This window comes from Pelodiscus sinensis, chromosome 8 (genome assembly GCF_052426305.1).
Source record: "Pelodiscus sinensis isolate ZL-2025 chromosome 8, ASM5242630v1, whole genome shotgun sequence".
Taxonomy (NCBI): Eukaryota; Metazoa; Chordata; order Testudines; family Trionychidae; genus Pelodiscus; species Pelodiscus sinensis.
In genome coordinates, this window is record NC_143059.1 from 42,896,982 (window position 1) to 42,924,764 (window position 27,783).

Here is a 27,783-nt window from a genome sequence, read left to right on the forward strand (position 1 = left end):
TTTTTTTTAAAATTGTATCCTTTGGTATATATGGTTGTGACTATTTTCTTCCATTATTTGATCTGAGGAAGTGGGTCTGGCCCACAAAAGCTCATCATCTAATAAACCATCTTGTTAGTCTTTAAAGTGCTACATAGTCCTGTATTTTGTTATAGCAGTGGGTCCTGTGAGACTCCTGCACAGGGCTCAAATCTGCAACTCCCAAGAAATTCCATTTCTTGACCAAAGGAAGTTGTGTTTGCTCAGAAAGGGAGCAGACTGATACTCTGTACTTCCAATGTAGCTCCCTGGAGCCCCCATATACCCAACGGAGTCTCTGTGACCCTCAAGTCACAGCAAAGATCTTTCTAACAGCTGGAAGAAAGTATAAAAGAGGGACAGTGACATTTTCAGGCTTCCACATCTTAACACCTGGAAGACAAAGACTTTGAACTAGGGAGATTGGTCCCAGGTGGGAAGGGAGTTCTGTGTATTGGGGAAATGTGAGTTACCTGTAACATATGATAGGGGTCAGTGCTTGATTTCAGTCTTGCTTAGAATTTAGATTGTGTGTCCATTTTTATTTCTTAGGCAAAGAACTTTGATCTCTATGTCTTCTATTTACAAATCACTTAAAATCTCTCCCTCACTAATTAACACAGTTGTTTGATAGTTTATGTAAAACTGTGTGTTTTTGGTTGAAGTGCTTGGGGAACCTGCTGCATGTCCACTTTCCTTTGAAGAACTGCTGAACGAATTCATGAGCTTGCCCCATCCAAGGGAGTCTTAAGAAGTGTCTTGAGGTTTATTTCTGGTGTGTGAGCCTGGGAGCTGGGCTCATTGGCTGGTATCACTCTCTGAATGATTCACGAGCGGCTTAATGCAATTCAGCTGGGTGTGGGGCTTCACATGCTAATGGCTGAGTGATCACAGATTCTGGAGCCATTTTGCAGCTTGTTACTGGCATGTAGGGGTACTAACTCTCCTGGTTTCATTGGGAGTCTCCCAGAATCAGACCCTATCTCTCAGAGGCTACTGCAGCCAAACCAGCAGATTCTGGGGGTTCACAGTCCAACAGCACAGTCGGGCTAACGCAGGCTTCCTACCAGTCTTCTTTCCACACCACTCCCAGAAATGGCCAGCACCATCTCTGTGGACCTAGGGTGGGGGAGTTGTGTCTGCATGCTGCTCCTGCTCTGACTGCTGGCTCCACAGCTCCCATTGGCTGGGACCTGTGGCCAGTGGGAGTTATAGGGGTAGTGCCTGTAGAGAGTGTGAAGCTCCCTGTCCCCCCTGCCTAGGAGCTGCTGACAGAGGGATTGCTAGTTGCTTTTGGAAGCCACCTGACGTAAGTGCCCCTTAGCCCAGAGCCTGCATTCCATACTCAAACTCCCTCCCAGAGCCCAGCCCTTCAGTCTCTTGCACCAAACCCCTTCCAGAGCCTGCATGCCCTCCCACACATCACTTCTGTCCCAGGTTCAGCCCAGAGCCCCCTCTCTTCCAGATCCTGCACCCCATCCAATATCCCTGCCTCAGGCTCAGTCTGGAACTACCTCCTACTTTCCAAACCACTTGGCTCCATGCTCCTGCCAGGCCCTTCAGCCCCTCCCTCACCTTAATCCCCTGCCCCAGACTGGTGAAAGTGGATAAGTGTGGGGGACAGCAAGCAATGGAGAAAGTGAGGGGCAGAAGGAGCAGGAGGTCGGGCCTTGTGAAGGGGCGGGGCATTTTGGATTTCTGTCATTAGACATTTAGCAACCCTACTGGTATAGCATTGTGTGAGACATGCTAGGCTGGAGAGTGAAGGGCACATAGCAGTCCCACAGGTCCAGATTGTAACCTGGAGATCCTGTCATGCATATTCAATAGGCTTTCATTATAAAGGGAGGAAAGGAATAGCGTCGAGTTCCTAAAGGTGCTAATAGCATTTCTGACTGCTGAGCTTTAGCATTTTGGCATGTCGTTTCAAAAGAACTGCCTTTGTATGTACACCACATAGGTACTTCAGGCATAGGAACTTCAGGAGAAAAACTGCAGAACATTTTTCGTTCAAAATATACAGTACTTTAAGTCAGTTCCAATAGTCACAATAGTTTAACCACCAAATCTATTTCCAGGAAAATTGTTAAATGTATAGTCTTGATGCTCAGAAATAAGGCCAATTATGGCTTCCAACAGATGTGTAAGAACACTGCCTGGAGTTATAGAGACAATGGGATTTGAAGGTACAGGGAAGTCTGCAGGAAGTGCTTGGCTTTTCCTAAATATCACCCTGTGATGGGGCTAAGGTGGCCACCACAGTTCCTCAAGAATAGAAGACAGTTGCATTTAGTGCATAGGGGGTCCAGGGCAGAGGGATGTGGGGTGTTGAGGAGTCAGGGCTGGGGGTGGATAGTCCAGGGCTGCAGGGTGTAGGAGTGAGAGTGAGGAGGGAACTGCAGCTGCACATACAGGGTCACTGCTGCTCTTCTTTCTCTTCATCTGACTCTCAGGGAGCAAGGGGAAAGTTCACGGCCTGCTGCCTTCCTCCTCTGCCTTTCTCTCAGTAGCCGGGATCAAGAGGAAGGCACAAGCTGAGCATTTTCCCCACATTCCCTAATAGTCAGTGGAAGAGGAAGAAGACCCAGTTTATATTGCTGAAGGTCCCCCATCCTAAAAGAGCCTGGATGGGATAGGGGCAGCCCCAGATGGGGGGGCTTGCACACCTGTTGCCAGCCCTTTTCGCCTGCCTGGCTACCTGCTGTGTATCAAGGCAGCCTATAGGAGAGCCCCTAAGAGGCTAGCACAGCTGGGAGCAGCTACAACCAAGCACCCCAGCTGGCTGGCTTCTTACCAGAGTGCACTGACTTACTCTAGTCTCAGAATTAAAATAGAGGCCATAAAGGTGTCCTGTTTCAATAGAGGACAGAGTAGCAAAAAACAAGACTGTCCTCTAAAAAGAGGATGAATGGCCGCCCTTGATGGGTTGGACCACTCCCGGCCTAAAGCCCCCTGCTGGAGGTTTGTGGCCTTGCCAAACCTGCCCAGAAGAGAGAAGCCATTGAGAAGTCCTCCAGGTGGGCTAGAGAGACTGGAGGAGATGCGGCCAGTCAGGGTCCAGGAAGTACTATAAGAGGAGCTGCAGGATTAGAACCAGTTCAGTCTCTCCAGAGAACTCAAGGTGTGAAGTTGGCTGAGAGAGTGGCAGCACTGTGGACACCTCCATGGGGAGAACTGGTTAGATTCTAATGGACTATGCTGAGATGCTGGAAAACCCAGAGGTCAGGGTCAAGCCACTGCCTCCAGGAGGGGAAGCCCTGGAGGTCACCACTCTATGCCCAACTGAGGAATAGATTCAGAGTCATTATACAAAGGGCACCGAGTTGGAGCTCCTGTCAAATGTGTATCCTGTAAAGGATTTTGTTTGCACACTGAGGTGTGTGTCTGGGCTGGAGGGCTGAATTGCAGAAGAGGCTTTGAACAAGGGAGTGCAGTCACATGCACTCAATCAGAAGGGGGCACTTGGCCAAAGGTGAGTGCTGCCCTCTTATGCACTCTTAATGGTTTTCCCATTGACAGTGCTAAAAAAGGAAACTTAAAATTTGAAAACTTACTTGAATGGCAGGGATTGTAAACTCAAGAGTGGAATTATCAGATGTTTGTTTGCTTAGATTTTGCTGATTGTCCTTTATATTGCAGCTGTAAATATTTTGTTTGAAAGATTAATCAGAAAAAAATATGTAGTACAGAATGATATTAGATTTACTGGGCTGATGCTTTATTTTTACAGCACTTTTTTCTTTGTAATAGTATCCACCATTACAAATATTCAGCCTAAGTAAAAGGTATGTTCTTTGTTTTTTCCTGAAGTATTTCTGTTGAAAAATGTCAATGAAGAAGGTAAATAAGTCTGGCTGGGCTTTAACATTAGGGTTGTGGACTCATTTAGGTAGATCAGTGTCTAAAGCAGTGTTTCTAAATTAGATTTAGTAAACAGCTCTTGTGTTCTAAATTAGCTCTTTCCAAAACAGAACAAGATTGTGACTTCACAAACTTCTGGAATAAAGGACACTGTGTAGTAATAATGTTTCTGGAGCGTGCCAGGAAACTGCCTTTCTGAGGGGAAATAATTGACTGTTGAAATAGCTGTAGGGTGGATGGAAGCATGTATGTGGGGTGGAAATACTGCTCACTCTGCCTGACAGACTAAGAACATATGAATAGCCATAGTAGGTCAGACCAGTGGGCCATCTAGATCAGTATCCCCTCTTCTGACTGTGGCCCATACTAGGTGTACCGGGGGGCTGAACAGAACAGGACATCATGAAGTGATCTATCCCGTCACCCATTTCCAGTTTTTGGATAACAGGCTGAGGACACTCAGAGCATGGTATTGCATTCCTGCCCATCCTGGCTGAAGACATTGATGAACTTATTCTCCATGGTATGTCTACACAGCAAAGTTATTTTGAAATAACAGCCATTATTTCGATATAACTATCCTAGTATCTACACAGCCATTCTGTTATTTTGAAATGAAATTAAAATAGCGGAGGGCTTATTTCGAAATTGGTAAACCTCATTCCACGAGGAATAACACCAATTTCAAAATTGCTATTTCGAAATAAGTGCTTGTAGACACTTATTTTGAAATAGCGGGCCTCCAGACTTCCCAGGGTGCCCTGGTGGCCACTCTGGCCTCAACCAACAACACTCTTCTTCCTTCCCCCACACCCCAGAGCCCTTAAAGGGGTAGACTCTGGCTACAGTGCTGGTGCCAGCAACAAGCCTGCCAGCCCAGAGCCAGCAGTCACTGCCTCTGACCCAGTGGCCCCAAAACATGAGCCAGCAAGCCACTGGCAGCCAGTCCTCCTCTGCTCTCCAGGAGCAGTCTGCCAGCTCCCAGGAGCCTGCCAGGGCCCAGAGAAGGCGAGTGTCTTCCTGGTCCAGGGTGGAGATCATGGACCTTATTCAGGTTTGGGGAGGGGGGTTGCCCCTGACGTCCATGATCTCCTCACTAGACAGAGCAATGTGGCTGTCTATGGCAGGATAGCTGTCAGCCTGGTCAACAAAGACCACATGCAAACCCAGGAGCAGGTTTACATGAAAATCAAGTTGGTCCGGCGAGACCCCCAACCCTGAGCTTCTCCTCCCCCTTCTTCCCTTTGCTTCCCCCTTCCAGCTCCCTCCTGCCAGGTTTCCCCCTCCCCTCTCTCACCCTCTCTCTTTCCCTCTCCCACCTCCTTTCCCCAGTCTCACCAGAGTTTCATTACCCCCCCCCCCAGCTTTGTTAAATAGAGTTTGTTTTCATGAAAACAAACTCTATTTTATTTTACGTCAGGAAGGGAGGTTAGGGAGGGATAAGTGGAAGGATGTGAGGGAGGAATGAGGCACAAGCCCCCAGTGGGGCAGACCAGGGAGGCTCTTAGTGCTCCTCAGGGTGGAAGTTCTCCCGCAGGGCCTCCTGGATACTGAAAGCCCCCTGATGGACCTCCCAGATGGCAGCCTGCAGAAAGTGCAGCCAGGCTTGCAGCAACGTGTCAAGAGAAGCACCAGAGTGCCCAGAGGCAGCTCTGGCTCCATGTTGCAGAGTGCTGAGGTGTCCTGAGTGAGGACAACCAGAGCACGCAGAGACAAAATGCTTTGCTGTCTCTCATCGAGGTAGGTAAGCAAGCAGGGAAACCTGAGAACTGTCTGTCCAGGGGGGTGCCTTAAGTACAGGCCTCAGATAGCCTCAGGCAGCAGCCACACAAAGTAACTCCTGACCTGATGCCCTGCTGGAACTGGTTCTGGCTGGCCTTAAAGGCAATTCAGCGTCCACTCAATGTGGACGTGCTATTTCGAAATAGCAAAAAGCTATTTTGAGATGCATTTTGCGTGTAGCTGTGTTATTTCAAAATCAGCTATTTCAAAATAAATATTTCAAAATTAGATATTTCAAAATAATGCTATAGTGTAGACATACCCCACGAGCTTATTTAGTACTTTTGTGAGCCCCATTATAGTTCTGGCCTTAACAACGTCCTCTGGCAACCAGTTTCACAGGTTGACTGTGCACCATGTGAAGAGGTACTTCTGTTTTAAATATACTCTGTTAATTTCATTGGCTGACCTTTAGTATATGTGCTACCTGAAGGAGTAAATTGCATTTCCTTATTCATTTTTCCACACCAGTCAAGATTTTATAGATCTTTATCATATCCACCTTAACTGTCTCTTTTCCAAGCTGAAAAATACCAGCCTTTTTACGCTCTCCTGTTCTATATCCCTCATGTTTGTTGCCCTTCTCTGCTGTACCTTTTGTAATTCTAATATATCTTCGAGATTGGGTGAATAGATGTGCACCTGCCATAGATTTAAATGAAGGCAATATGATGCCTTCTCTCATCTGTCTCTTTCCTAATGGTTCCTAACGTTGTTAGCATTTTTGACTGCTATATTACCTACTCCCCATCCACCTGTGTAAGAGTAGGAGGAGCACTGACCCTGCAGTGCTTTTTCCTCTTCCCATGCTGTGAATTATGGGGTCTGCACTGGGAATAATTTGGGCTTCTCTGTGCCTTTCTACGTTTCTGTGAAGAGTGTAAGACCAACAGCAATTTTGTCCTTAGTGTTATGTGATGAACACCAAACCTTTCTCTACATTTCCAGTATAATAATATCCCAGCTTAAAATTGAGGAAAGATGTGGGAAATCATTTGTAAATAGCAGGAAAAAGAGGAAAGAAGAAGAAACTGAGCAGAGGAATGTAACATTTTTGTGTTGTCTCAATATACAATACATACAAGCGAATAGGAGAACTCTAGCACACAGCTAGAGTTCTTACTTTATAGGCTTAATTCAGTTATGGGGGAGAAGGTCAATAGGGCTAATTTTTATTACTGTATTTACTGGTTTCTATATAATGCCTTACAATACTCTGCAGAAGAATAAAAGCCTCTGCACACACCACACATGTCTATATTAAAAGAGCATTTATAAAGCTGTAGAGTTGGGCACTAAAATTTTAGGAAATATGGGTACATCTACACTTGCTCCCTAGTTCGAACTAGGGATGCAAATGCAGGCGACCGAAATTGCTAATGAAGTGGGGATGTAAATATCCTGCGCTTCATTAGCATGATCTCGCTGGTACGTTACTCTGCTCAACAGCTTTTTTGAGGAGTAACATTAATTTGAAACAAAGGGTTTGGTTTGAACTAACGAATCCCGGTGCACACTTTCACTTTCAAAAGAGCTGTTGAGCTGTTGCACAGAGTAACGCGCCGGCGAGATCATGCTAATGAAGCAGGGGATATTTAAATCCTCGCTTCATTAGCAATTTCGGTTGCCTACATTTGCATCCCTAGTTCGAACTAGGGAGGAAGTATAGATGTACCCTACCAGAATTAAGGTTGCCAATGCCAATCTTGGGTGTATGTGTTATAATATAGTCTTTACTGCCTAATCACATACTACTTTTCCTATAGGAGATCTGCCTCATTCAGTACAAAAGATTGATAATTCCCACTTAATGAGCCGATTTTCAATATTCTGTTTTCTCTTCATTGATCAATTTCTGGCCCTAGGTCTTATAATACATGATTCAAACCATGTCCTGAAGATAGAATTATTAATATCATCCTGGGCTTTTCTGTGATGCTCACTGCTATGAGTGCTTCATAAACATGAATGAATTTTTTTTCTGAAGTCTGTCAGCGGATGGGGTGGTATCCCCATTTTGCAGAGGGAGAACTGCGGCACTAAAAAATTAAGCTAAAAAATATCCACTAAACTTGGATGCCAAAACTGAGCATCTGATGGAGCCTAGGAATCTGATTTCTTTCAGAAAATTTAGCATTATACAGTACTTCATATGTTCAAAGCATAGGTCCCATTGACTTCAATCACATCTAAGTTCTTGGCACTTCTATAAACGAGATCCTAGGATTGTAAGTCAGGTGCCCAGGCAATATGGAACGCAGTACTTGCGATTACCTGCAAAAAGATGGTTTAAGGGAGTTGCCCAGCATCACTTAAATAGAGGTAGAATCATATTCTTCAGGGCAGCATTAAATAGCTATAATCATGAGACCCATCTCTGAAGTCCCCTGTCTCATTCACTTTATACACTCACCAACTTCTACAATAAATGAAGCAGGAACTTTACTACACAACCTGGCAGGGCTGTCCCTGGGGAGGTGCAGGGCCTGAGGCAACCACCCCCAGGCTATGTCTATACTGCAAGATTTTTCCTCAAGAGGAAATGGAAATGGAGTGCTCATTTGCATATGTTGCATTTGCATTTCCTCTTCAGATCCCTTTTGTACAAGAGGTTTTTGTGCAAAAAAGAGCTGAAAAAATGAGGAAGACTGGCGCTTGCGCAAAAGGGGGTTTTTGTGCAATAAGGAGCCGTTTACACAGCTCTTTCTTTGTGCAATAACTTCTTGCACAAAAGGGATCCAAAGAGGAAATGCAAATGTGAGCACAAAGTATGCAAATGAGCGCTCCATTTGCTTCTCCTCGTGGAAAAGCCTTGCAGTATGGACATAGACCCTTTCCCCAGGTATGAGTCCCAGACAATCCCTTGCCAGAGGCCCTACCCTGCTTCTGCTCCACTCCATCTCACCCCTTCTCCCAAGCCCGGCCCTGCCTTTTCCTGGCCCTGCTCCATTCCTTTCCTTGAGCAATGCGAGCTGGGGAATTACCTGGGGGCCTGTGCAGGGCAGTAGGAGTCAGGCCCCATGCATTCACCAGGGCCCAGGAATTAGGGTATTCTACCAGACAGTCCGTTTCTGCTCCCTCTGTCCGGTAAACAAATTCAGAAAATACCGGGCATGTGCAATGTCCAGTACTTTCTGTTTTTCCGGCTGGGTGCCGGACAGAAGTTGGGCAGTGGAAGTGTTTGGGAGGCGGGGCTGCGATTGGTGCTGGGAGCCTGTGGTAGCATGCAAAAGCCTCACAGGGGGAGTGGGTGGGACTCCCAGCCACTCCCCTACCCCCACCAAGTTTCTTCATGCAACCAGAGGGAGTCCCAGGCTGAGAGGCGGGGCCACAATGGGTGCTGGGAGCCTCTGGTTGCATGCAGAAGCTGGGTGGGGTGAGAGAAGTGGCTGGGAGGCGGGACTGCGATCGGCTCTGGGAGCCCTCAGCTGATTGCGTCTGAGGAGGAGCGATGCCTTGGGGAGGAGGAGAAGCCCTGTCCCTGCTCCTGAGCACTGTTCAAGCACGTTGTGGCGCTGTAGTCCAAGAGAGAAGCTCGCAGGTGCTTTGTAGTTGCATTTAGGCGCCTTCCATGGGCTCTCAGCCAAAACTGATTGGGGTGGAATTTCTGCTTCTTCCCACTGGGACACTCAAAGACCTGGCTATGGGGGAGTCACCTTCCTACCCAGGGTCCCCCCACTCTACCATTGTATTGCCCCGGGGTCTGCCTCTGCTTTGGGTAGCAGGCGGCTGCTTTGCAGAGCAGGCTCTGCTGCCTCCCCCTTTGTTCTCAGCTTGGTGGCTCTTGGTAGTAGCCATACAGGATGTGTGTTCAGTGAGGGTGGTTGGTTTTTTTTTTTTAGCCTGTGTGTTCGGTATTTTTTGAGAGACCATCTGGCAACCCTACCAGGGATCCAGAGCTATCCAAAAGCTCACTCCACTCTGCCCTGTTGCCCATCTCCCAGACGGCTGCACTCTGCTTCACCGTGGTGGTGGGAAGTGCAGTGCTGCAGCCCACAGGGAGCAGACTGGCCCACAGTTGGGGCTAGGACATGCTACTTCCTGCTGCCATGGTGAAGCAGAGCATAGCTGGATGGGAGAGGGTGATGGAGTGGAGCAGACTACTGGGTAGCTCTGGTTCCCGCTGCTGTGGTGAGGTTGGGGGGGGACTTTTTGTGGGGTCTCCTTGGTAACCCATCCAGTTTGCCCTGCACCACATGGCCACTGCAGGAACCCCCAAAGCATGGGGTCTGGGGTGGTTGCCCTGATCTGTCTTCTGCAACCTGGATTTATCCCCAGAGCTCAAGCGTAGGTCCATTTTGTGCACCAAATGAAGCAGGGGTCCAGTAGAAAAATAGTATATGACCATGTATGCAGAAGGAATCTGAATTATGTTGCCATTGGCAAGAGAAGATCTTTGTGCATCAAGAAAATATACAGGTTGAACCTCTCTAGCCCGGCACTCTCTGGTCTGGCAACATCCGTGGTCCAACATGATTTTAGTTAGCTGGATGTCCACTTATCATGGATGTGGCTAAGTTACATAAAGTTTATTTACAGCCACCAACCCTGACTCTCAGTGTTCTGTGTTTTGTTATTTAGCTTTAATTTACCTCTAAATATCTTCTAAGAGCCCAGTAAGCATTGGAAGTGTTGGTAATGCTGCTAGACAATATTGACTTCCCATGGTTTGGCAAATTCTCTGGTTTGGCACCAGTTGGGTCCCGAGGATGCCAGACTAGAGAGGTTGAACCTGTACTGGAAATACTTTATCAGAGACAGAAAAAGAAAAATCCCTCTGATTGAATTAAGAATAGTAGATTAGCTGAAAGATTTTAAATAAGTAATTAAAATAGCGTAAATCTGCACAGATGGTGGGAAGGCTTTGATATAGGACCACATAAAATATCTAGAAATCAAGGAGAAATGATCAGGAGTTAAGCTATTCATCACTTTGTAATGTTGCACAGTGACTAGTAGAATGTCAAAAATTAGCATGATGTGAACCTAGTGATTCATGACACCAGCCAGCTTTTGAATGAAAGGGGGACCATCCTACAATGGATGCTCCACTGACCAATAGTCTACCGGACAGCCAGAGAGCTGTGAATCAGTTGGCTCTTACATCAAGTACAGGAACTGTGGCTTTTAGGTTGCTGTGGGGTTGATATGTTTGAAAGGTCAGGAAGACATTTTTTAAATCAAATTAGGAGACGCCTGGTAGATTTTTTTTTTTTTCTGCTTTCCTCATAGCATCATGGAGACCCAGAACAATTACATAATAGGACTTAAAAATTTAATATTAGAATTGTATAAATGTTTAGTTAATGGCACTTTTTATCTAGTACAGATAAAAGCTAAAAGGGCCAGTGCCCAGAAATAAGAGACCTGAGGTTTCACTGGAGGACCCCAGGAATATGGGAAAAGGGGAGATCTACAGTTCTTGCAGAATGGGTCTCTATTTGTTACTTTCTGTCCCTTTCTCAGGTGGGAGAATGAGAAGACTCAGTGGAACAAGCTGACTCATAAGGGTAAACAGAGGTGAGTCTACTATAAAATATGAGCTGCATGATAACCCTACATAAACTCTGTGCTAGACTCATCGAAATGCCTGGTACAGAGAGAGAGGTAGGTAGTATCCCACTCTGGGATTAAGTTTAGTAAAGTTGAGGCAGGCCGCTTAAAATCCATCCCTTTGTCTGTTGTTCTGATCAGTAAAGCATGTATGTACTTTTTCTTAGTCTTCCTCCTCCTGGTCAAAGGCAAACACAAATGCAAACATCTTGCCTATCTAAATTTCCCTGTAGTCTGTATGGTTTTGGTGCTATTATTAATGTCCTCTCTTAAATTCTTGTGGGGGTTTAGTGAATATTCTTGAATAAGTGTATTTCTTACCAGTGGTGGGGAAAGTAATCTCTATTACATGTTTATTTTTAAAATACTCTGATATTAATTAAGATATGGACCAGGTTTTGAATGCCTGACTTGCATAAGTAAGTGCCCGCCAGTGTGGGCATAGAATTCTTAAGCTGGTCCAATCTCTGATAAATTGTTAAAATAGTCATTAATGTCATAGGACAGGCAATTATAGAAATGTAGAGCTGGAGGGGACCTCAAGAGTCTAGTCCAGTACAGTAATTTCTCATGATTAACACAAATCCGGGAGAATAATCAAATACAGGAAAAGAGGGCCATAATATTTAGAGTTTGAATAGGTTATAAGTATAGGGGGAAAAAGAGGGCCATATGTAGAACAACAAAGAATTGCACATTTGGGAAACAAAAATAATTCAAATGTTGTGAAACAATGGGTTCAAATGCCTATATAAATAACAGGCAAAATCCTAAATATTTAACAGTTTCAAGGAAAAGTCTAACGTGTAAAAAGAAGCACTTAAGTTAAAGATCTTTAGAAGACTCTTTTCAGGTAGGGATTACTGAGGACAAGTTCACTGTGGACTTCAGGTTACCTTTTTATAATAAAAGGATATTTTAGAAATAGGAAAGTTACAACAAGAACAGAACTCAAGGATTTTACAGTACCTTTAACTTTAATGGAGCATTTAGAATCTATAGTAGGTCTACAGTGATGGGAAAGAAAAGGTGATGAACAAATCTTAGTGACGTATTCTCTCTCAAATAATACACACATACCTCCAATAAAATTGCTACTTCTTGCAAAATTGCTTCTTTTGTACAGCTATTTCTCAGTATAGCTCTGTGTATGCACACTGTTCTTTGCTTTGTGGAGGATACTTTTATCTTAACAAACTTCTGTCACGGACTAAATTTCAATAAAAACTGAGAAAACATAGAACCTAGTACCATAAGTCCTTTGTAGTCTCATCATACAATACCAGAGCAGATAAAGTGAGTGAGATAATATATTGTGTCTCGAATACAATATATTGTCCTTGACCAACACCTCTACAACAACATTACATAGAAAGTAGATAAGTCCTGCAACCCACTTTGCTAGCTGCACTGAAACAATTGTGGTATACTGTACTGTCTGTGGTCTGAGCCCTAGGTCCAGTACCTGTCTTAGAAGATCTGCCACTTGAAGTGCTGTCCAATTCTCACATTCTTCCCGAAGGGGTATTTTTGTGGCCATAGTGCTATCCTGTGAGGAAGATTTGATCTGTTTCTGATGATAGAAATTTCTTTGCTTCACTGACTGTCACCAATCTGCTGTGGAAATTGAAAGAGGAAGTCCTTTTTGCAACTTTTTCCTGCTTGATTGCTTAAAGTACACGCCTTTTCGAGTTATTTGGAAACCACTGGTGCACTCATTATTTCAGAGTAATTATTTTGGATATAAGAAGGTACTCTGTAATAGGGTCCTGTCATATCAGCTTTATACAGGCAGAAATATCCATTGAAATGAGTTAAGATAAAGATACGTCTGCTTGACAATTAATGACAATGTGACCACATTCATAGGCATTTTGGTGACATTTGCTTCATTTTTCACATGGTGCAATGTTAGTGACAACTACAGTTTGCACATTTTTAACTCCTTTTCATAGCCACCCTGGTCTGTCTTTAGTTTGTGTTTTACACACTGTGATGCTTTGAATATATATGTGGAGAAAGCAGAACTCTGGTACAAGGTTTGCATTTCCAAATTGTCATTTTACTTAAACCGACTCTAAGGTATCAACATGGTACCAATGTAAGTAAATCATTTGATTAAATACTGTATGCGTGATGAGCATTTGAAAAAAAGTAATGGTTGTCAAATTCTTGATGGTATTGTAGATAATTTGTTCTTTAAATATTCAGATGGTTACTCAAACTTAATTTTAAAGTAAGACTAACCGAAGATAAGATAATTGTAAACATCGGGAAAATAAAATTGCAAAGTTGCACTTCCAATAAAGCCAGCTTATTGTGCATGGCAGCTCTGAGTCACTGTAATAGAAGTAATGTGAAGGCTTCCATAAAAGGCTGGAGAGCCAGAATGTTTTTTTTTCTAGCTGCTCTTCCTGTTTTATTTCTCAGTGCAAACAGTTTTTGGGAACATTTTCAAGGATTGGAACTGATTCTAATTAAGTTTAAAATGTTTTGTTTGTTACCCTTTTTCAAATTCAAATATGTGGTGGCTGTTGCAAAATGATAGACAGATTTACTAACAATCAACATATTATTGAAAACCTGGTAATGGTAAAACTTTAGCGAGTTACTCCATGCAAGCATATCTACAATGTTTTGAAAGTGCCAACTGCATTTTCATGTGGTACAATTCTTTGGAGTGCCACATAGTAGGCATTTAATTTGCAACTTATCAGAAGTCATTGCATCAAGCAGCACAATTTTTTCAGAGAATGCTATCATCTTTCTTGATAAAATACTTACTAAAGCTAATACTTGTGTTGTATTATGTATGTAATCATTTAATATATGAAAATTATTGCAAACTTTAAAATCTAACTCTGCTTTACAATAATCATTTTCATTAACAGTCTAAATGTTAACATCTTAGCATCACTCTCATACAAAATATAAACACCTAGCATTGATCATTTTCTGTTCAGTATATATAAAACCAATAAAAAGAATGTTGCTTACCAAACATAGATTATTTTTTCTCCAGACATCCATACTGAAGCTGATTCCAAGTAAACTAAAGTAAGAGCAGTTTCTCATATCTGTTATCCTGCTGCAAACACTCCCTTGTGGTTACTGTTGTTGTTGTTGGAATGATTGACAAACTTGCCATTTCTGGTGAGAGGGAGAAAAGGATACTTAAATTCAAAACCTAGTGATTTAGTATTTAGTATAAAGAAATAGACAGAATTGAAAAAGGAAAGGGAGAATATGATTATTTCTAAAAGTTTAATGAAACTTTTGCCAGTTTAGTCTTTAGCTGCTAGTAGGGTATAAAAATAAGGTAATACTTGAAGGTATGCCTACACAGTAGCATGTACCTCAAAATAAGCTACACAATTTGAGCTACGCAAATTGCATAGCTTATTTCGAAACTTGACTCTGTCTACACAGCACTTTATTTCAAAATAAAATCACTATTCCATCGTCTTCGTTAATCCTTGTACAATGAGGTTTACAGGAGGTTGGAGTAGTAAGCCCGTTATTTCGAAATAATGGGCTGCTTGTGTAGGCAGCACATAACGATATTTTGGAATAATGGACATTATTCTAAAATATCTCTGCTGTGTAGATATATCCTACATCTACACAGCAGAGATATTTGGACCACTAGATTCACCAAGACAATCTGTCTCTGAAGTTTTTATATACATGCAGACTTTCTTCTGAAGATGTTCTTGGTAGAACTGCCACTAAGCAGTTGAGCTAAAATTTGACTACTTAAAAAACCCTTGTACATTCATTCTAAAATATGTTTTTTTAAACCAAGACTGTCAGATGAAGGTCAGTGTGAAGTGAACTAGGAAACAAAATAGTAACACATGGCTGTATCTTTTTTTTCTTTCAAAAGGATTTTTATTTTAATTATAACATCCTTTGAAGAAAAGGAAAGCATGGGCAGCAGTACAAAAAGGGGAACCGACTACATAGTGAATCAAGAATTCCACTTTAAAAAATCCAATACCTCGGTGGAAAAACCACCAATGAATACATTTTATTCTAGGATGCTGAAGAAATTCAGAAAAGGAATATTTCATGTCAATATGATAGCCTCAAAGCAGAAAATGCTATTAAAGTCATATGGAGAAAGCTCTATGGAACTGCTCATGTGTATGGCTTGATCTAAAGGCCATTAAAATCACTGGAAAGTTTTCTAAGGACTTCATCCAGCTTGGTCTTGGGCTCAGGCTTTACGAGAGGTGTTTGACCACTCCAGAAGTTAGCTGGTGTGAGTTTCTCACAAGCTTTTTTACAAATGTATCATTGTATAACTTCAACAGATAAGCGTCAATCACACTTGCAAATTTTGATTTGCCTTCATTTTCCAAAACTCTTTTTTTCTTCCAAAACTTGCTAATTTTCAGTATTTATTCAATGAAATTAAAATTTCTTCTCTTGCATAAGGAGAGTACATGCAATGCTGCACTGCTTAAATAACTCTTGTTCTTTTTAGCATAATTTTTTTTGCCAGTTTCACTTGTGCTAAGACAAATTTCTGAAGAGCGTTAGCAGCTGGCAGAATATCTGCCCTGGAAAATGCCTCATGGTTGTTGCAGAGGGTACAGCAAGACCATTTTGGGTTTGTACAAATAGTGGGAAATTAGGCAGTACAGGCAGTCCCCGAGTTACGCGGATCCGACTTATGTCGGATCCGCAGTTACGAACGGGGCCCTCTCCCTGGTCTCCAGCAGACCAGGGAGAGGAAGCTAAGCGGCAGAGGACGCGGGCAGCGGACAGCCCAGACGCGTCTGGGCTGTCCGCTGCCCGCGTGTTCCGCCGCTTTGCTCCCCGTCCCCCTGGTCTGCAGACCAGAAGGACGGGGAGCAAAGCGGCGGAACATGCGGGCAGCAGACAGCCCAGACGCGTCTGGGCTGTCTGCTGCCTCTTTGCTCCCCGTCCTTCTGGTCTGCAGACCAGGGGGACGGGGAGCATAGCAGAGCAAAGCCGCGGAGTACGCGGGCAGCAGGACAGCCACGGCGCGTCTGGGCTGTCCCGCTGCCCCCGTGCTCCGCGGCTTTGCTCCAGACGCCTGTGGTACAGCAGCTGGGGTGCTGCCGGTTGGTCCTGTAGCGCCGCTCTGGGCGCTACTGGACCAACCCGGCAGCACCCCAGCTGCTCTGCCCCAGGCGTCCCCAAGTCAGCCGCTGCTGAAACTGACCAGTGGCTGACTACAGGGAGCCCCTGCCCCGGGCTTCCTGGAATCAGCTGCTGATCAATTTCAGCAGCAGCTGACTTGGGGATGCCTGGGGTTCTTAAGTTGAATCTGTATGTAAGTCAGAACTGGCATCCAGATTCAGCCGCTGTTGAAACTGATCAGTTTCAGCAGCGGCTGAATCTGGACGCCAGTTCCGACTTACATACAGATTCAACTTAAGAACAAACCTACAGTCTCTATCTTGTACGTAACCCGGGGACTGCCTTTAATGCATATTGTATTGGTAATGTGTTGGGTTTTAAGATGTTCTTCCAAATTTCCCAATTGTCATGATAAAAAGATGGTCTTGGGAGGCCCTGGAATGAAAATCAACAGATTTGTTCCATTTCTAGCTGTCAGATTTCCAGTGTGATTTAGGAATGGAAAATTTCTTACCATAATATCTTTTCTGCTAGCAGTGTCTCCCACAGTTCTGGACCACTAATCTGCTTTCCTCTCTTTCTAGTTCATGGCAGCAGCTAAGTGTTTTGGAGCTGCATGGTGTGATTCTTCTGTCAAAGGCTATGTCTACACAGCAGCATTTCAGAATAATATCATCCACATCTACACATAAGCAGTTGTTTAGACACAATGCCAAAATAATGTTGGGCTGGAGGACTTCTTTCTTCGACTCCTGTAACCCTCATTGTATGAGGAGTCAGGGGAAGAGTGTTCTATCTCGAAATAACTGCTGTGTAGACTGTGTCTCAAGTTGGGTAGCTTATTTAGAGTTTAGCCCTGCTATGCAGTCATGCCCAAACAGAGGTGAAAGTGGGCCAATATAGGCCTTCTGCCTGAATTCCTGCCCCTTCCGGGGACTTAGAGCTGCCCCCTCCATGCTCAGGACATTATATACCAGTAAGTCCCAGCAATCTCTTTCCCCTTTGCTGCCAGATGAATTATATGAAAGTTGTGAAATTTGCATAACATTATTATTAACAAATATTCCAGTGATCATGAAGTAACTGTGCACATGAGACCAAGGAAGATGATCATATTGTAATGATTCTACTTAATAACTGACCTTGACTCCTCTTCATTCAGGGTGGGTAGAACTGTGGAAAATGCTACTAGCAGAAAGGAAATTGCCAGTAAGAATTTTTTTCCATTCTGCGTGTCTGACAGTCCTGGATGTTTAGGAAGTAACAAGCACAGATGGAGAGAAGGTTATGAAACAAAAGTTTGGTAGGAAAAGTGTAGCCACCTTTTTGTGAGCTCACTCTGAAGTTTGTCTTATTACTAGGTGATCACCTGCAGCACCTTCCTGCCAAAGGAGGCCTCTGCAGAAGATAGAAAGTCCATCTTAAGGAAGATGAGAGCTATAAACTCTGAAGTTGAGACACTTGCTCATTTTATGAAGTGACTAAGAATCTCTTGGCATGTACCTTGATCCCATGTTGGGACTGTAGTCTCTGACAATTTTCAGGTTTCCACAATGATAGTCTAATCCAGCTAGTGTTGAGGGACTTAGAAACTGAGTCCCTGGCATTTTGGATAGAAAGACATGAATAGGGAGCTTGATTTTTCTCAGGGATTCTGTATACTTGAAATAGATTTTTTTCAATCATCTTCTGACCTCTAAGGTGTGTAAAAGGGGAATGCTCATTACCAGTGTCGCATAGGTAATCAGGCAGGAAGGCAGCAGGCAATTGCCCATTTTCAGTTATTGTCCTGTTTTTCGGCTTTACCAAAGGTGTCAGGGCTTTCAGAGACTTGGAGGTATAGGATCTTGAACAATCATGGTCTTCCTCTGCTAGGCTCTCTAGTGTGGGTCTTTTGAGACACTAGACTATCTTTTTAAGCATGGATAGGGGGGTCTAGGACACATCACTTTCTACTGGGCTTTGATTTAGAGCCCAATGGTAGGCAGCTGTGTTCTGAACTTGGGGAATGGATGCAGCTGCCATCCAGAGCACTTCCTGCCCAAGTTTCCCTTCTCCCCATACAGTAAATAATGGAATTGCAAATAAAGTTTCTGAGCTTCCCAGTCAGTCAACAGTCTCTCCTTCATAGGCGCTATCAGGTCAGTTTTACCAGGTCTTGGGCTGAGGTATGTAACTTCCTAGCTTTCCATCTTGCACTTGGATTTGCAGTGAGTCCTGCTCTCAAGGGCTTGTAGGGTGATGTTGTAGTGGGTCAGCGGTGGGGCTCCTCCCCTTTGGGTCCATGGGAGGCCAATTTACTTCACTACATCTCAGTGCATTGTTCATTGTAGGGAATTAGCAGAGTCTGCAAGGGTCTATGGCTTGGGTCCATATTCAGGGGCTGTGCAAGCAACAGAGTTCAGTAGCCTGGGCCCTTGTTCAGGGTGAAGCAATCAAGCATCTGTGGGCTCAGACTATATTAAGGCTGAGCAGCAAACAATTTGTGAGCTTAGGCCCTTGTTCAGGGTTGGGCAGCAAAGGGGAGGCTTCTGGCCTAAGAGAAGAGGAATCTGCTACCCACAGATTAGGATGGCAGGAGGACAAGGATGCAGGCCAATGCTCCCTCCAAATTTTTCTATCCATGTAGGGAATACATTTTGTTATGTACACTGTGACAAATGTGGATGTGCACCACCAGTAGAAACAATGCTGTGGGCTCCTGCTGGGTGGCATTTGAATCTCTCCTGGGTGGCTGCCCAAGTGCTCAGTTTACAGGGAATACTTATGCAGGCCCACCCATTCCACTGTGTCCTGGCCCAGGTCCCTACCAGTGACAGAGTGGTCTGTCACTGGATCAGCAGGAATCCTGACCACAATACGCTGGCTTACCTGTGGCAGCATTGCAGCCAGACAAGAGATTGGCTACCCCCGAGCTACTTTCTAACTCCTCCTCTACAATGTACCTGGCAATTCTGAAGAGCAAAATTCCTATTGATTTCCATAGAACCAGGATTCACCCAAGATTTTTCCCAGTGCATGTGTACCCACAAAGCAGCAGGACATATCTTACCCCTAATATGCTCCCTTGGTCCAAAATGTAGGAAAACTAGAGCTAGCCATTTTTAATTTTTTTATACTTTGGACAAAATTACTTTTTTTTCCCAACCAGCTCTAAGGTTCCACTCTTCAGAATTCAGGTTGCCAAGGTTAAAAGTTCCCAGCTGAGAGAAGCCTGAACTTCCAAGGAGTTTGGTTCTGGGATTAGACCCCATCCCTTGCTCTTTGTGGCAAAGGTAAAGAATGTTTTATAGGGTTCTATCCCATCGTGAGTGCAAACGATTCCTTTCTTAATCATATCTAGATCATTTCTACTTCAGCTGCTTTACTGCTTTAAAAGTATCCTCTCTCTTTGTCTCAATACTTTTCTCTGTTACCAAAACTTCTCCATTCTTCAATTTTTGGTTTAAATTTTAATCTGTTCCTTGGCTACCTACCTGTTTTCTGTTCTATTTTGTCACAGAGGGTTGATACAAAGTGTTAAGAGGACTTATTATTGTTCAATCTTCCAAAGTCTCCTTTCTCTTCATCATAGTTGCCTTTTCCCTTTTCTCTCTGATTGGCAGTAAATTTAATCAATTGTCCTCAGTAGATGCATCTCAGAGGCTTTTAATGCTTTTTTACCTACTCTTGATTTGTTTTCCTTCTTTTGCACTGAAAATGGTTTGCTATTCTGCACATATAATTGGAATCTACATTTAGTACTTAGTTTTCTTTATCTCATCAGAAATTCTTGTTCTTAACTGGTACAGTAAAGAAGATGAAAAATACCTGCCATGATTGTGACATCTATTCACCTCAAATTGTCTTTGATCTTTGAAGGCTACCATTGATTATGAAGTCCTTGGTTGTGGTATATTATGTATTTCAGCATTCTTTGGAACTTAACTGAGCCACTTTTCTGAATTATATGTGTTTGAACAACTTGACAGAGCTTAGCCACAACTATTGAGCTGCAATTATACATTAGGATTTTACAGTCTGAGTCTGCATATATGTTTTTCTACAAAGAAATAGCATAAAATATCACTGCTCAAAATGCATGTTCAAACTCTCTGGATTAAAACATAAAACTCATTTGCCAACTTGGAACTCTATACAATTGCTTTAAAAGTTGACTTTTTAATGAATAACACCTGCATTATTCAAAATATACATGAAGGCTGTGTCTAGACTGGCAAGTTTTTCCACAAAATCATGTGATTTTGCGGAAAAACTTGCCAGCTGTCTACACTGGCCGCTTGAATTTCCGCAAGAACACTGACGATCTCATGTAAGATCGTCAGTGTTCTTGCGGAAATACTGTGCTGCTCCTGTTCGGGCAAAAGCCCTCTTGCGCAAATCATTTGCGCAAGAGGGCCAGTGTAAACAGCACAGTACTGTTTTGCGCAAAAAAGCCCCGATGGCTAAAATGGCAATCAGGGCTTTTTTGCGCAAATCTGCGTCTAGATTGGCAGGATGCTTTTCTGCAAAATCTAGACGCGCTTTTCTGAAAATGCTTTTAACGGAAAAGTTTTCCGTTAAAAGCGTTTCCGGAAAATCATGCCAGTGTAGACGTAGCCGAACAATATTAACTACTTTTGTATATGATACATAGTATTTAATCCATATAATAGAATGATTTCTCTTACTTTATCATTTTAAATAAAATCCCTAAGTTTACATGTGAAAATGAGCAACTGATCCTCATTACAATCTTTATTTAAAAGGGAATTATTTGTTAACATAATTTTTTACAGTTTTGATTAAACTCTGTTGATTTCATGGGAACTTGAGCATTAATGTTTACATACAGTTTCTCAATTCATATGAAATCAGATTTGTTGTAGTGGGAAAAACAATCAAGAATTGCAACCCACAGTCTGTGTTTGGAATAACACATCAATGCATAATATACTGCAAGTGCACATCAAGGGGAAGTCTAAACTACATTCCTCTTTTGAAAAAGGAATGTAAATGAAGCTGATCGAAAATTCAAATGAAGCGTGGATTTACAAATCTTGCACTTCATTTGCATAACTGCGTGAGCGCTTTTTCGAAAAAGGATTTAAAAAAAAAAACCAGCAATCTACACAGGGTTCTTTCAGGTAAAAAAACCCCCTTTTTTGAAAGAACCCATATGCCTCATTTTTTTCAGGAGTATGGGTTCTTTTGAAAGGTGTTTTTTTTTTTTTTTTAAACCCGTCTAGACTGCAGTTTCTTTTTAGAAAAACCCTTTTTTGAAAAAGCGCTCTCATGGGATTATGCAAATAAAACGTGAGATTTGTAAATCCACTCTTCATTTGAATTTTCAATTGTCTTCATTTACATTCCTCTTTCGAAAGAGGAATGTACTTTAGACATAGCCTAAGTGTGCAGGGCCATTCTGATATTAGTGTAAGAACAGCAGTAGGTCACTGCATCAAGACAGAATTTCTGGGTATGCATACTAACTCACTGCAACTAATTGGTCAACTCCTGCAGCCTATAGCCAGGCAAAATTTCTGTTTGGGATATTTGCCCAAGCAGTCCAACTATAGACTGAAATATGTGGAATATTACTAATGGGGGAAGATGCTAGAAGCTCAGGGGTGCAGCTTAGCTAAAGATGTAAAAACATGCATGCCTGTTTAGAGTTCATCCAAAAGTACTCTAATCTCTTTGGGTAGGGAAACTGAGCTGGGATCTCACAAGCACAAGAATTCAAATGATTTCCTTTGCTTCCTTGTTCTAGCCTATAATTGTTGGAAGTACCAAGAGTACTGGTGTAAATTATCAAAACTCTATTGTCTATCTCAGCTCACAGCAGCTGAATATCTGTCCCTAATGTTATTTGGGATATTTCAGTATTTCTTCATGTAGTCTTAACTGGAGTCAGAAAGTGCTGGGATAGTGAAAAATTATATAGAAACATAACTGAATTTTTGAATTCCCCACAAACATTTGTGTTCTGTGATATTAAATAGTGAATATAAATGTATTTATGGAGGTGCAGAGACACTTGGGGGTGGAGGCAGGTATAGCTGAAGGAAAGTGAGTCACTCAGTGGATTCTAACAAGGTAATGAGACAAATTCAACAAGGGAATGGTGACGGGGTGTACCAGTCCCGCACTGAACTAACAGGGTTTACCCAGGTTACCCTGACTGAAGGACCCCTGCCTCCGCAGCCCTGCTGGGCATGCTCAGACTGTAGCCTAGCTATAAAAGCATGGGGAGAGACTCAGTCTGGGCTGACTGCCAGAGGAGAAGGACCTCAGGTGAGAGCTCCTGAGCAGCTTAAAGGAGCCAGAGACCGATTTGGACTTTGCCCTGCTGACTCTGGCCACTGGGCCATCCAGCCCTGCCTTAAAGGGCTGGCAATTAACTCAGGTTTACTGACTCTGGCCCTTTAAGGTGGGCCTGGATAGCCCAATGGCTATCGATTGACTCTGTTTTGCTGCTTCTGGCGATTAGGTCATCCAGCCTGGAGGGGAGGGGCCAGACTACCAGTGGGTTGCCAGGTACTCGAGGCATGCCTTGGGCTGATAGCCCAGGGATGCTTAAGTTTTGCTCATTCAGTTGTATGTACATTTGCAGTTTATCAATATTCCTCCCCCCACAATTTACTGTATATCTGTGAATTTCATGGGCAGCGGGTAGAGACTAGGGAGGCCCCATCCACCACATTCTAGCTGTCTGGGAAAGCTGGGGCCTAGCTGCAATGTGGCTACCCAGCTGCTGCAGGGGAGCTGAAGCCAGGGCCGCCCATCTGCTCCCAGGTCCAGAGAGGTGTGGGGAGAGGTGAAAATGTAGCTGCACGGCTGCTTGGCAAGGGGGAGGGAGGAGTTTGCAATAGCCTTTGGTGGGGAGGGGGTGCAACACCATAATGGAAGAGACTGGGGGTGCAGGATGAGGCCAGTAGCCCCAATGGGGCTTGGGTTCTGGTGGGCATAGAAGGGGCATCGTTGGGGCTTTCCACCCCATACCAGGCCTTCACCCACTTCCATGGAGACTTTGTCTGTCTGGACATCCATGCATGAGTCTATCTGTGTCTGTTTGAGAACTCCTCTTAAACAGTAACAGCTAGGACAGGTGCAGGCAAGATATGGCCGAAGGACCAGATCCCGCTCACCAAGACTCTTGATCCAGCCTACATCCACTGTAGCAGCAGAGAGCAGCACTGATCAAATCAGCTAGCTGCTCCATGTTGCTCTCTCCACTGCGGGGAGGGAGAGGCGGGGAGAGGATTCAGCCCCTGCCTCTGCCCCCAGCAAAATCTCTCAGTTCCTATTGGCCAAGAACCAATAGGAACTGAGAGAATTTGCTGGAGGCGGTGGCAGTGCATCAAGCATCTCCCTTTCTCCCCACTTCCAGAAGTGCAGAGAGCCACATGCACAGCCAACCAGCAGTCTGGGGCTGTTCCCTGCCTGAGAGTGCTGCTGGCCAGGAAATGCTTACGTAAGCGCTTTCTGGCTAGATTGTGCATCTGGCACTACTGCTCCTCCCTCCCCTCAACTCCTCCCACCCCAGCTCCCCTCCTATACCCGACCCCTGGGCCAGAATCCTCTCCTGAATCCATACTCCCTACTAGATCCTGCACCCCAATTCCCTGCAGATCACAGCCCCCTCCTTTACCCAAACTCCCTTTCAGACCCCACAGCCTCTTCTACACCCCAGTTCTCTACCTCTCCATTGAGAAGTGTGACCCTTGACCACTTACCAAAATCTTGGCATGGCCCCCATCAGATTATTGCCCACCCCGAGCTAGGACTACTAAATTCGGTATGCAGATTCCTCTTAAACCAAGGCCCTTCTTACCTGGCCCCAAGCTTCTGCACCACGAGAAGGCTGGGTTAGTCCTCTCTTCCTGGGCAGCCTGCATTCTGAACCCCTCATCCCAAGCCCCTCCACTTCATTTTCCAAAAACAAAAATTGAGTTAAATACCCAAGCAACACCAGGTGAATCTTCAAGTACATGATATTTGTGGTTTCATAGTCTTGAGGATTCCTGTCTGTGTGCCTGGGAGGGGGAAGAAACACCTGTAGAGGTGACCAGAACATTTAAATTAAGTTCCTTAAATCTGGGAGAGGATAAGGTTTTAAGTGAGGGCTTGAGACAGTCATTTTATTTATTTTAAATGGAACTCTAAACCTTCCTACCATTAATGTGACTTGGCAGAAAGCTTAACGTTACATTACTTTATTTTTAAAAATTCTAATATAAAGTGTTACACTAAGTAGAAATTAAATGGGTGACCAGAGGATTTATTCTATTTTGAAGCATTAGCTTGCAAAATAAGGTGATTCTTTTGAGTTGCATTTGTTTGCTTATTCCTCTTTTGCATAAAAATAAACCTTTGATGTTTGTGTATACTCATAATAAAGAAAATACCTGAGAGTTCATCTCTGAAAGCAGAAAAGATTTAAATACATCAGATAATGAAAGAAAAGAGCAGAGGCTGCAGCTTCCGTAGTGCAGTAAAATCACATCTAAGGCATAGTCTACATATGTCCCCCACCTCATCAATCTAAGCTACTCAACTTCAGCTACACAAACAGCATAGCTGAAGTTGACATACTTACCACAGTGTCTTCTATGCAATAAGGTTGGTAGGGACTGCTGTCCCATTGACTCCAGCTAGTCTTCTTGTCCTAGTGGAGTGGCAGAGTTGATGGGAAAGCACTCAGGTCGATTTATCATGTCTAAGCAGATACAATGATCGATCCACTGGCAGTCAATTTACTGAGGTGTCCATCCACCATGTAGCAGACAAGTCTTAAGTGTTTTCTTTGTGACAGTTGTACTTGTAGGACTGATTCACTGGGAATTGCTAGAAGAATATGCCTGCTGGGTTGTACATGTATAAGCAGTGAGCTAAAGGTGAGATTGAAAATAAAACAGTACTGCACTTAAAAATGTGCGTTTTTGAGGGGTGAGGAAAGTTATTTTATTTCATTTTCAGATTGTAAACAAAGGAGGGAGAGATATTTGCACAAGCCTAACAAAGGTAAAAGATTAGGTGGAAACTAAAACTGATTTCTTTTCACATGTTTTTTTTCTTTATTATATGTGGTGAGAGAGGGTACATGAACCAGCCAACTAGCAATCTCAGGAAAGGGAAACCTCAAAATAATACCGAATATCAACAATTGTGTGGTGTTATCTCTATTTCTATTCTTCTGATGGGGTTTTCATTAAAAAATGTATTAGCAGTGTGACACGGTCATATCAATATGTCACAATATTCTCATTGACATATTTAGAACTTAGCAAAACAATATAAGAGAGATTTGGGAAGGGCAAAGAAGGTGTGAAATCAGACTTTATGCAGCCTCTCTAAGCAAAGAGCTAGGATAGATGAAGGCAGAAACTGAGGAGGGGCTTCAGAGCATACGTGGTAGTAGAGGCTTGCTCTCAATTTCCTCGTGTAGACATGCCCTAAGAGACTAATTTTGAAATAGTTATTTCAGGAGTTATTTCAAAATAAGAGTTGTTCCTCATGGAAAGCAGGACTTATCTCAAAATAACCATCCCCTTATTTCAAAATAACGGGCTTAGTAGTGTGGATGTTCCACATGTTATTTTGAAACAAGGGGAATTATTTCGAAATAACTCCCTAGTTTAGACCAGGGCCTAGATACCAAAATCAGTATTATTCCTCTCCCTTTTAAGGTAATTGAAATGGAATAGCGATGCGGAGAGAACAGAGGTTAATGAGCCTTGTGGTGAAGAAGGTGGAAGACTGGCAGTGCTGAAGGAAGAAAGGAAAGAAGTGGAGAGGGCCTGTGAAGAAGGTGGAAACAGTTTATGAATGGCCTGATTGAGAGGGGGAAAGAGCCTGTGCACCATATGGCTGGCCCAACCATATAAATGAACTAAGCAGTTGCCTCGCGTTCTAGGCTTTCAGGGGTACGAAACTGGACAGAAGTACAGTACTGAAGTGAATTTTTCTCTGTTTAAAATATATTAGGATGTTATCTCTTATGAACCAAAGTATCAAGTACTGTACTTGTGAAAAAGTGCCTTATTCCCATGTTAGAAGCTGAGTTATATTATTTATTTCACATTATGGAGCATGGCTGTGTATGTGAAGAACGCTGCCTGGGTTTGCTGGCTGGGACGGGGATTGGCAGGTCAGCAATTCTCAGTAGCCCAGTCGTGCAGTGGAGTCAGTGCTGCTTGCTGCTTAGTGAAGGCTGGTCAGCATCCCACAATAGCTGTTCTGCCATGTTCCGAGCCATGATCTCGAACACGCTGTGCCCACAAAGAATTTGTATTGTCTAGGACTCGAAAAATCTGGTTTGAAAGATTGTAAAAGGAGAATCACAAGTACTTGTGAGATTAAGATTGTGTATTTATCGAGCTTAATCATAAATAAGACCCAATATTATAATGGCAGTTTGTAACGGACCACTAGAGGGAGAACTTAACTTCATTTAATTGTTAAACCTTGAGGATAAAGCCACTAGCTAGTTTTAGCACAAACTTGGTGCATTTTTTAACATAACTTCATTCTTTGTTTTATATTGCTAATGCAAAAATAAGATTTCTTAAGATCTTTAGGCACAAAGCATTTAAATCACATTGAAGACACAATTAAGCATTTGCATAAGTGCTTTGCTGAATCAGAGCCTGGGAAATTAAACGTAGCTTTGAGGAAGAGTATGGAGTTTTGTTTGATCACTATTTGACTGGAGAATTATAAGGAATTAACTTCAGCCTTATGGAGATAAAATTGTTGTATCTACATATTTAATATAGAATCTGTCTGGAATTTTACTCATGTCCTGGGTCTGCACTGCTTCCCACAGCTCCCATTGGCTGGGAAGGCTCTCTTTAACAGAGGGCGGAGGGAAGTGGTGAAAGGAGAGCAGAGATGGACAGAGGACAGGAGGTCTTTGGAGGCAAGTTTTTTTTTTTTTTTTGTTCTAAAATGTGTATTTTTATATAAAAGTGGTCTTTTGAAGAATGTGTTTAAAAATTATATGTCTGAAGATCCAGACATTTAAGGCTAATGCTGAAAAATCAGATTATGCATCTAAAAATGTATTCAAGGATTTTTAGAGATGTGATATTTTTTTTATATGTCTTCAGCAACAAACTAATGGGATATTTAAAGCAAATCTTAAATTCAAGGTCATGTAGACATATTACAGTAACAATCAGACCTTGCAACCTCTGGGGTTAGGTAAGCAAAATATAAAATTGTTCTACAGTAAAACTACAATTGTCTGGCATCCAGTAGTCCGGTACTCCCAATAGTCTGGCACTAACTGGAACCCGGAAGTGCTCCGGCTGGACAATTGGAGCCGCTCTGCGCTGCTTCCCCAAATCCGCTGCTTCAGCTGCTGAAACTGACCAGCTGCAGACCTGGGGAAGCGGTGCGGAGCAGAGCAGTTGGGGTGCTGCCGGTTTGGTCTCTCTGCTCGGCACCTGGCAGCGCACCAGCTGCTCTTCC

General features: G+C 43.3%; 1 protein-coding gene and 1 long non-coding RNA gene across 2 annotated transcripts in view; one reads left to right on the top strand and one right to left on the bottom strand.

Moving 5' to 3' along the window:
- The window catches only part of BLNK (B cell linker), a 186,879-nt gene extending 174,079 nt beyond the window's left edge, over positions 1-12,800 (bottom strand). The window contains exon 1 of the mRNA XM_089780177.1: positions 12,680-12,800. Within this exon, the coding sequence (XP_089636303.1) occupies positions 12,680-12,754 (75 nt within the window). The 5' untranslated portion in view covers positions 12,755-12,800. The remainder of the gene's footprint in view (positions 1-12,679) is intronic.
- LOC142830420 (uncharacterized) lies at positions 383-27,767 on the top strand. Its single transcript, XR_012905641.2, has 3 exons — positions 383-1,327; positions 11,128-11,181; positions 25,998-27,767. It is a non-coding gene; the product is annotated as an uncharacterized LOC142830420 (long non-coding RNA).
- The last annotated feature ends 16 nt before the right edge of the window (positions 27,768-27,783 follow it).